This window comes from Drosophila innubila (genome assembly GCF_004354385.1).
Source record: "Drosophila innubila isolate TH190305 chromosome 3R unlocalized genomic scaffold, UK_Dinn_1.0 2_E_3R, whole genome shotgun sequence".
Taxonomy (NCBI): Eukaryota; Metazoa; Arthropoda; class Insecta; order Diptera; family Drosophilidae; genus Drosophila; species Drosophila innubila.
This window is the reverse complement of record NW_022995380.1, coordinates 4,813,994-4,824,712: the sequence shown is the minus strand read 5'-3', so window position 1 is coordinate 4,824,712 and position 10,719 is coordinate 4,813,994. Positions and strand designations below refer to the sequence as shown.

General features: G+C 37.5%; 2 protein-coding genes across 13 annotated transcripts; one reads left to right on the top strand and one right to left on the bottom strand.

Annotated features, from left to right (window-relative positions):
* The first annotated feature begins 4,245 nt into the window (after positions 1-4,245).
* LOC117790677 (protein spaetzle) lies at positions 4,246-9,359 on the top strand. 12 transcript variants are annotated; one of them, XM_034630190.1, is made up of 8 exons: positions 4,246-5,129; positions 6,555-6,779; positions 6,965-7,042; positions 7,207-7,395; positions 7,459-7,552; positions 7,704-8,043; positions 8,109-8,368; positions 8,850-9,359. In XM_034630190.1, exons 1-7 carry the CDS (start codon positions 5,067-5,069, stop codon positions 8,311-8,313), a joined length of 1,194 nt encoding a protein of 397 aa, XP_034486081.1. In that variant the 5' UTR covers positions 4,246-5,066; the 3' UTR covers positions 8,314-8,368; positions 8,850-9,359. The 12 variants fall into 12 exon arrangements, with proteins under 12 accessions (XP_034486081.1, XP_034486080.1, XP_034486079.1 ...); XM_034630189.1 differs by having other exon boundaries at positions 7,680-8,043; XM_034630188.1 differs by having other exon boundaries at positions 7,207-7,552.
* On the bottom strand, positions 8,363-8,599 carry LOC117790679. The gene has a single exon (XM_034630199.1). It carries the CDS (start codon positions 8,575-8,577, stop codon positions 8,449-8,451), a length of 129 nt encoding a protein of 42 aa, XP_034486090.1. The 5' UTR covers positions 8,578-8,599; the 3' UTR covers positions 8,363-8,448.
* Positions 9,360-10,719: the final 1,360 nt, after the last annotated feature.

Here is a 10,719-nt window from a genome sequence, read left to right as displayed (position 1 = left end):
TTATCTAATGCTTTAACTAATGTTTCAGTTTTGTTTTGAAGAGAGTTCACTGTCACAATGCCAAAGGCGTTTACAAGGGCCAAAAGAAGTAGGCCCGAATCATCCTATGACGCACTGACAAAGTCAACATCATAATACGCATGAAAAACTACTACCACAATTAATAATAGCCTCCAACTCGCGGCCATGTCAAGATGTGCCCCTCAAGTGCAAGTGACATGAACTGCTCCCATTACTGTTGCCAGTTGCCACTTGCTGGTTGCATTTTAACCGTTGCTGCTTGCTGGTTGCAAAAACTTTGCTTCCAAGGAGTTACACAGGGCAGGTTCCGGTGGCAATGACTGGTCTAAAAGTTGGCATTATGTCTGGCTATTGTCGTTGTCCAACGCAACCATGTGAGCAGTACACAATTTGTAGAGTGCAGCTAAGTTGCTGCTGCTGCTTTACACCCTCTGCCACTTCCCCCATTGCAGTTGTTGTGGACGGTTGTTATCTAACCGAAAGTGAAATGGGCGCAAAGACGGCAACAGCAACAGGCAACAACAACAGTACAAATGCAAAATGAACATGGTAAAGCTTAAGAGACACACGTTACTTATGTACTCGGTACTCGCAGTTAACAAACTGTAAATTTGCTAAAAATGCAATAAAAATAAAAGCCAAAGCAAATAAAAATCAAAACAAAAACAAAAATAAAAACAAAAATAAGCATAACGGTAAAGCGCCTCTCATGGACCCGTAATAAACGCTGCAGTTGGCATACTCACATGTGGCAGCTATGGACAATGTGGCACGTTGCAGAAAGAAGCTGCAAAATGAATGGTAAGTCAATGTAATAACCATAGACTCGATTTATTGAATTGTATGCCATATTTATGGTAAATGGGAGTAGCGAGTACGAAGTTCGCCTCGTTTGATTTCAACAATGTATGAACCGGTCAATTGTTTTATTTGACGCTGCTTATTGGATTGTCAACAAGTCATGCAACTGTTGCATAGTCAGTTTCCGACCCAAAATAACAAAATATGATTGTATTTAATAATTTGTTTTGTCTATAAAACACACACACTCACACACACACACACACACACACACATAAACTCGTACATGCAACATTGTTGACGGTCGCTAAACGAACGAATGAGTCGACGTAGGCCATTAGTTCAAGCTGATTGCACAAAAAAGTATTATCAATAATAATAATGCAATTATCGCTTTACATGCCAAACAAAACAGATGCAAGAATGGCAGACAAAAATTATAGAAATTACGTATACGACACCCATAAACCGGTCGGCTGCATCAGGAAGCGACCGATAAGTCTCGCTGGCATTTCCCAGGTGGAATTGAGAAATTTGTTAAATAATTAAGTGGAAATATTTTAATAAAATGCCTTGAAGTTTTAAATTTCTGCAAGCTTTACATTTCCATAATTATTTGCTTTTCGTATCTCTCAAGAGACCTCACATGTGCTATAAATTTTTCACTCATTCGTTTTGTTAATTGACGTGGAGCAATTGAAAAATGAAATAAACATAAAAACCTGTGAAAAGTTTTCAGAGTGTAACGAGAAATGCGATAACAGTCCGCGCGGCTGCCTTGACAGCTCTTGCAAAATGTTGCAACATGTGAAAATAGTCAAAAAAAAAAATGTAAAGTAACGCATTATAACCAGCATCCTTATATATTTCCTTAACTTCCTGTTGCGCAATGAACTTCAACTTCAAATTCACGTTCCCGGCTGAACGAGAAAAGTCAAAATCAAATTTTAAAATCGGAAATAGACCCGTTTATGCATTAGCGGAAGCTGCGACCGCCATCGCAACCCGCATAATTTAAATGCAACCGGCATGGCACCTCTATCTGTAAGTGTGTTTGTAGGAACGCTGGACAGTTGGATCCAGGTGGACCCGTCCAAGGAGTTAAGCTCTTGGAAAGTGAAAGCCAATTTCAGACCGCATTTTGGTGGCATGCCACCAATGCAATTTCTAAGGAAATTGACATTGAATGCACACATTGTCCGCGAATGGTTCATTTATAAACGATGATAAAATCGCTAGCGCCAGCTGACAAATTGAGTAACTGCAGCAGCAGCAGTGGCAGCACTAGCATCCTGCCCCGCGTCACCTCTTCAATTGTTTTATTACACTTTGAATATATTGCTGAGCCATTCGTAAATGTCGTCCGTTCCGGGCAAGACACCTGTGCAGCGGCTGCAGCAGCATTGCGTGTCTTCGTCATGGCACTGTCATTCCCGCAATTGCAGTTGTTGCCACATGACGACGACGACGGGTGGTGCGTCCAAATTTTTTCAGTTTAAATAGTAGCTGGTTTTATCTTCTATAAGTAGTTTTAGTATTTTTTCGGTTTTGTTTCAGTTTTTTTTTATTTGCATCGAATGTGCAATGCAACTACATTATTTATCATTTTGCTGCATATATTACGAGTATTTCACCATTTCTCGTTAACTTGGTCCAACACATTAAGCTTGTTTTAATCGTAATTTTGTGTGCATTATTATTCTCGATTAGTCGTATGGTTTCTGTGAGACAAATTAATGAGCATTTAGCTCCCTGCTATACGCTCTAATAGAGCCATTTCCCAACTAATTTATGACTATTAACCAAATTGTTTAGGCCATTGGCAAGATGAACAGACAGCTGCGGTGTCTGCCATATAATTAACAGCTTAATAGGTAGTTAAAATCAGTTCAATTTAACCCCGGCAAAGTAATGTGTGATTATTTCAATGGGCTTTAATATGAACTATAAGGTTAAAAGTTTTTATTTGTTTTCCCATAAGTATATCTCAGCTTAAATAAAGACACCCAAAAATATGCAACGCCAAATACTGCGACCTAAAAGTATGCTCAAGAATTGGTGTGAAACTTTAACTTTGCAATTCTGTAAATTTTCCACAACATTGTAAATATAGAAATAATATTGTATTATTCATTTTAAATGAACGAATTAGTTTTATTGCTGTTCAAAAATTTAATTTTATACATGAAAAAAGTGTTCTTTACACTTTTAGTCAGAAACAGATAAATCTATTTTTGTAAGCACTTGTTATTGTTCTCGGTAATCTATTATTAATTTCGTAATAATAAATAAACAATGATTAAACTTATTCATTTTCATGTAAGTTGGTGTAAATTGAACAATTTACGATAAAAATCGCTTTATTTTATTACTACATAAATGCTCAGCTGTGGGAAGATACGTCATTACAATAGGTGCCGATATTCATCTTGATGTACTTGTAAATACTTGCGGTTTACCAGCGAATCTGGTAACTCCCAATGAGTCATCATCTTTCCCTTAGCTAGAACCCACTTAACGATTTTGTAATGCAACCAGCTTACGTGTCTCAATACAAAAGATCGTTGGCCAATTGTATATGTGACGCGTGCTTGACGTGCGACCAATATTAAGTGTGTATGTTCGTGTGAGTGTGTGTGTATTCCAAATGAATCAACTTAGTTAAGAAACGGCACAGAAAGCTTTGTCGAAAGCTTTACTTTTCCTTTCAACAGAGCAAACCAGCTAACTTCAATGCAGCGAATAATGCAACAAAAGTCAAGTGTATTATTTTAAGATATATTGAAAAATAGTTAAAACTATGTTTATTGCTATTTGAGAAATTGTTAAATTTATTATTATTGCAATTTGAGTTTATTTCCACTTTGACAGGTGTATTATTTCACACACTACTTATTATAATGCCATATGACGACACTTGTAAAACGAGAAGCACAAAAAAAAAAACAAGTTGAAATGGTTTAGCTCAAAGTAATTGACTAGAAAATACCCTGTATATATAACAATCATACAAAGCTTGCAGTCATATACACTAAGATGATCCAAAATTGGAGACAGTATTATCATAAATGCTTAAAATTATACATATAATTAATAAATGTTAGTGACAATATTTAATAACTAAATAAATATACATGAAAACTAGAAAATTTATTTACGTTAAATAAATTCGCACAATTCGTTTAAGCAGTCTTTGTCCAAACGGCGGGTACAGGGTACAAACAGCTGTAAACCAAAGCTGTCACGCTCTCTGCCGGCCGATCACCCTTTCTCGCTCTCCCGCTCTCCCGCTCTCATGCTTTTGCTCTGCAGCTGTCTCCCTTGCGTTCGCATTCGCTCTGTCGCTCTTCAAGCTTTGCTTAAAGCTGCACTTGTAAGTTGTCGAAGCTTAAGTGAACTTCTACTCAAACTTTTGGTTTAGTTGCTTTCTTGTCGCGCGCATCGATAAGCGTGTGTTGTTGTACACTCGTGCTTGTCGTGTTCTCTCGCTTCATCTCTCTCACACTCGCTGTTGCGCCTACTCTCGCCCGCGTGTGTTGCCAATGTGCATCAGAAATTAAATAATATCCAAAGATTCAAGACGTGCGTCTCCCACAATAAAATTAAATATCGTTCGGAAAATCCCCTCGAGCGCTTTAGAGGAGACGCTAGATTGTGAAATCGATAAAAGCTGGCTGCATAAAAGCGCTTGCATCACGCTAACTGGGCTTCATTTTGGACAAGATCAACCCAGGGCCAACAGCTCCTTTATTGTGGCTTTCCAGGAAACCTTGCTCTTGCAACGGTTCAATAAAAAAACGAAGAAAAGCAAAGCGACTAATTGAAGTGCCTCTCTGGGTCTGGTGTCTGTTTCGACGACAACGTGAAAAGGAAACAAACAAAGCGGAATAAGCAACACATTGAAAAAGGCGGCTGAAAACATTTATAAACAACAACAACAACAATTAAGACACAGACAACTACAAGTATACAACGACACAAACAGCAGCTTCGACACCAACTACGATAATAACAATACAAAAAAAAAATAATAAAAAAAGCAGTCACAAAAACAACATTAACAAAGACAAATAAAGCCCGGTAATAATTTTAGTCGTACCAGTTTGTTTATTAAATATACTACACACACAATCAAACAAACACACGCCGGGCGGTCAAATCAGTTGTGTAAATCGACTACCAGTTACCCTGTAAATATTAACTCTAATTACATACTTGAAAAAGTTAAACCCCTGGACATTAACATGCCTCCCTTTTGGTGGAAACTACTTAAAATCATGTTGCTGCTCTTCGCACTCTTCACAACGGTAAGTAAAATAACTATTCTTCCATTTGTATTCATTAAACGACTCTGCCTGAGCATGTTGTTGCTCTCATTATTTGGAAAATGCACAGCTTCCTATGTAAAAGGATATGTTATTAGTATTAATAGTTATGTGTATGCCATAGATTGCGCTTTATGTTAAGATAATAACATTGGCTTGTGGATTTGGCATACAATATAATTCTTAATGTTTTGCAATCATTAAATTTGCATTTCACAAACTAACTTCATCAATTCATATTTTAATACCATTAATTTATAAAAATCATTCGCCTTCTTCATATGTATATAAAACAATAATAAAGGGTAAATTTCCTGCTTTAAAAGCCGCTCAGAATTGTAAATTGTAAAAGTTTCGATCTTTGAATTAATTAATGCACTGACAAATTGCAGTAATATTTGCAAAAGCACGATATACAAAGTTATTGATTGACGCGATTTCCCAGACTGTTGAAATAAAATTACTTCTTAATTGCACTCACATATGTGGACACTGAGATGAACGTTCAAAGGCTTTCCTAGAATTTAAGAGAGTATCAAACGTTTATCAGTTAGATCGACTTTCCCTTTATATGAATTTCAACAACAAGAAGATACATATTATAAATTCGCGTGAATTCTTCAAGCATACAATTGATACTAAACATGAATGCAGTTCATTTAATTGTGTGGGAAAATATTCTGGCAGGAAATTGATAAAAATCATTATCACGAATATTATAAGTCTGGAATTGGTCAATTTTGAAAGTTAGGGCTTGACAAGTTCAGCTTATTGAGGATTTTTTAGCAGATTGCGATTTAAGTCATAAGTGTTTCAGACTTAAGTTGTGAGATCTGCGTCTTTCGGAAACTCAATATTTAGACACATACGGACAACTGTTTTGAGCTTTTGTATTGTTTTTTATTTGTTTTGATTTGTTTAATGCTGTTGTCTCGTCATGGCGAATGGCATATTCAAGGCAGGTGCCATATAATAATAACAATAATGAAGCCAGTTAAAAAAAAAAAAAAATCATTGCGCATAAATCTCATTATGGTTGTAAGAAGAATATATGTATACGCCTATGCATATAAATATGAGTATGAGAGACCATTTGTAGTTCCCCTCTGTTGCAATAATCATAGCTTGTAGTCCCAAAACATTCACATTCACATGCTGATTGATCAAGCGTGGATAAGTTGTTGTTGTAGTAGATGTTGTTGTTGATTTTGTTGTTGTTGTCGCCGTTGTTAACGGCCTGTTGTTAAAAGCGATTAGCGAGATTATCGGCTATTAGCCAATAGCGGTGGGAGTCATCCTGCCGCCTTCCCAACTCCCTCTCTCCCTCCCATTCTATATCTCTCTCTGTTGTGTACTGTCGGCAATGTTGATCAATAGCAAACAAAAACTTCCACATGTATCTTTCAGATAGTTTGTATCAATAGCGAAATGTCAAAGCGACGCGAGGCAGAAGCAGAAGCAGAGGCAGAGGCAGCAACTATAGCAACAAACAGCTCCATTGATTTGACGCCCTTTCTGTCCGACAATCTCCTGAATATCATGCGCAACATGACGCAGAAGCAGCCGCAGGATGAGGCAAAGAAGCAGCCACAGGATGGGGCAAAGAAGCAGCATCAGGCAGGCGAGGTGGAGGTGTGCAATTTTAAATCTGATCTTTCAGATAGATGTGCTTGTGCTATATGATTTTAATAAGTCGTTTTGTACATGTGTTTTTTTTTTGTTTTTGTTAATTGGGTCTTATGTTTTGTAATTTGCCAATCGATTTGCAATTGAAGACTAAGCGTTTTTCCACTTTCCATTTGACATTTTCACTTCAGTTGCCAGCCGAGGATATCGATGAGCGTGTTCGTTCCATATTCAAAGTACACGATGGCGAAGGTGTGATGCTTTTTAATGTAAGTGAACACGACAGCAGCCACCAGAAATACATACCCACATCTGCATCCACATCCGCATATCATATTGTCATCACCCAAATATTGTATCCTAACCGTAACTGTGTTTGTGTGTGACTTTAACTTGATTCGGCTTATGACTAACGCTAAATTTACACACACAGACGACGAGCACGGAAGATGCACCCTTCATGCCATCCATATCCACAATGCTCAGTGATCAGCCAGCGTCATCCGAGTCTCAATCTCAGTCTCAGTATCAATCGCAATTAGAATCTCAGGCAGAGACGAAGCCCAAGCCCAAGCACTATCATCAATATCAAAGCTTGAACCATCAACAACAATCGTTCAAAGTGCAGAGATCACCGGATGGCAAGCTGAATCTTGTCTTTAACGATCCACTCGTCTCTTTGCAGCCCACAAACCAGCAGCAGCCACCAAATCATCAGCAGCCGGAGCCACTGAGTCCACAATTGCCGAGGCCAACGCCACGTCGTCCAATCTCGGACAGTAAGTAGTCACACGAGTCTTACAACATCTATTAAACTGAAGCAGAATACACTAAAAATATACAATTAACAACTAAATCGATATATCATACTCATTTTCAACTCCCTTGGCGCTTGCCTAACATCAGTTATCGTGTTTCCCGACTCTATAGATAAGTATCGGCCCACACAGCCCACTCCGGCTGTCATTGATACGGGTGATCATCAGTGCGTGGATGGGTTCAATCAGAGCCGTTCCTTCTGCACCAAGGTCAACAATTATCCGGATTTATCCGGCCTGAAGGGCATTTTGTCCCGCAGATTTGCCAACTTCTTTAGTGACGAGCCACAACCCACGGATGTGGGACTCCGAATCAACGACGACGAGCAATATTTGTGCAACAGCCATGTGAGATACTTGTATCCCAAACTCGGGCAGAGATTGGACCTCTCCTGGCAGTATATTGTCAATACGGATGAGTTCAAGCAGGGCATACTGATCGAAGAATGCGAGTAAGTAAACTTTGGTAAAAATAAATTAATAACTCTATAACTATATCTATCTATATATCATCTAGTCACGAGGGCGAGAGTTGCCAGTTTCTAGACAGTTTTCCCAACAACTATGTGCCGATCTGTAAGCAGCATTATGTGATACGTCACCTAGCGACGGTTAACAATGTGAGCAGTGGTCAACCTGAGGTGGCCAACGAACCCTTCAAGATACCCTCGTGCTGCAAGTGTGTGATAAAAAGCAAATTCTCAGTGGACAGCAGCCCTTGAGATGCAAACAGCAACGACTCTGGAGCTCAGCCAATTTCTGCACATGTGATTTGAGGTACAATTTTAACCATTTTTAATTCACAAAATTTTGAATTTTCGAACATAAAATTTACAATGACAGCTTCAAAATATTGTTCATTTGAGAAGCTTGCGTAGAGTCCAGCCCACGGCGTAGAATCCAACGAGTTTGAGGGCCATTCGCTTACCCTCCATATTACCGATGTTCTTGAATCTATTATTGACGTTTCCAAAAATCCGATCCATTGCGATTAATGATTAATCGTCTTAAAATTGCATGAAATAATTAATAAGTATAAAAAATTGTTTGGCGTCTCTCGAAATATTTGAATCTCCAAAAAAAGGAAACGTTTGTTGTTACATGTGTGGAATGGTAACTGTTTTTGAACTTCTCATATACAATAAATAATAAAGTTGCTCGTTAGCAATGTAAAAACTACTAGATTGAGAATTTTTCGTATGTGATTTTACTTATTTTTTGTAATTATTGTATTGTAACTACTTTTTTCTACTTACAGCAACAAGTTCTACCCACCACAGAATGGCAGGCCAAACTGTCTAGGGGAATTTTGTTTATTAATTCGTAGACTAGTTGTTTTATATGCACATAAAACATATTTTAACATTACTTACTATCTAATATACTTATATCTAATATATAATGCTGATAATACTTGATTGAAAAGTGCAAAGCTCATAAAAAAAACAGCCATCAATTAAAAAAATAATTTAGAATTAATTAATACATTTTTTAAATTTTTAACTGACGCTGCGCTTATGTTAAAATATTCGTGTCATAGATTCTCAAATTTGTATTTTTTATTTCCATGTATATTTTCTAGTATAAATGCATGTAATTAGTCTTAGATTATGTTTACAATTAGCTGCAACAAAAAAGAAATTAAAAAAAAAATGTTTAATTACGAAATGCCATTTTAAAGTTATGTTTAAATATCACGCACAAAATAAAAAGAGATTCTGAAATAAATGTTTGTGAGTGTAGAGTTCTTTGAACTCTTGGAAACATACTCGATTTTTATTTTTATTTTTGTTCTGTCTAAACTCAGGTGCATGTTAACGTGTATTTGTTTATTAATAAGAATTCTGTGCGCTCGCTAAGTAAACTAATTACACTCAGTGTGTGTAAACATTCACGATGGGACATGTGACAACAAGTATTCACTATTCGCTGGAGAACGAGACGTATGCGCGATATGCCAGTTGCCCCAACTCGTTGCATTTCCATTTGTTTGCCGTGTTGCCTGGTGCGCTGTTTGGTGGGCCACGTGCCTTCTTCGAATCAATAATATTTATTGATTTGGCACTACAATATGTATGTAACTATGTCAAAGTTAGGTCGAACAATGCGATTACCTCCAGAAATACATATATGTGCTGGCATATAAAATAGCCACTTAATTACTACTGTCTTCTTATTTCCAAAATTGCAGTGGTAGGCGAGCAGTAAAACACGCCATTAATCATGACACTGCAAAGAATATAATATACGCTATAGGTATTTATCAATTACATGGTTGAGGCACCCCTCGCACCGACTTTTACTGAGTTCCACATCTAATGGACTTTTCCAATTGGACATTGTATTTGTTGTAATGTTTTGATTTGCACCCACCCTCCCAGCAATTAGGCATGGGAAAAAAGAATAAGTTATTCTTCGAAAAGCCCAAATACTCTATATCTATAATTGGGGAATTTTGAAATGAAATTGGATATTTGCAAATATCAGTAGTTTTTAAAAAATGTTAGCATATATTTAGAAATGATTTTTATATATGTTTACATACAATTACCCAGCTTATACTAAAGTGTTGTGATTCACATTTCTGGCAAGGGTATAATAATATAAAGGACAGTCAGACAACGGCATTGTTTTTGTTGTTTACCGGTCTGGGCCATGGCTCTGGCTCTGGTCATATGGCGAGTGGTGTCTAGTAATTGCCGCAACACATTTGCATGGGAAAAGGAGTTAATGGTGGTTGCCTGATTTGTTGTTGTTGTCGCTATTGTTATTGTTGTTATTTGGTTGCTGTCGCTCGGTCGAGCTGCCTTATAAAAACCTTCTGTCGACAGCAATAAGGCTTCAATACGCCGGCAGTCGAGAGTTCAGTCGTTGTGTTGCAAGTGGCAGTGCTGGTCCTCATTTTGTTTATTATATGTTGCAGTTGTGGGTTATTTCAATTTTCATTGATTCGCATTATGAGAAATTATGCAACCGGCTAAATAAAAAGGAAAGGCTAAAGGAAATCATTAACAAATTCGAGCCCACGTAGAGAAGCTTTGTTGCTCTCGAAAACCTGGTGCAACTTCTCATTTGAATGCGCAACACGTGTGTGCAAATGTGAACTACATTCATCGACAGCCTACGCA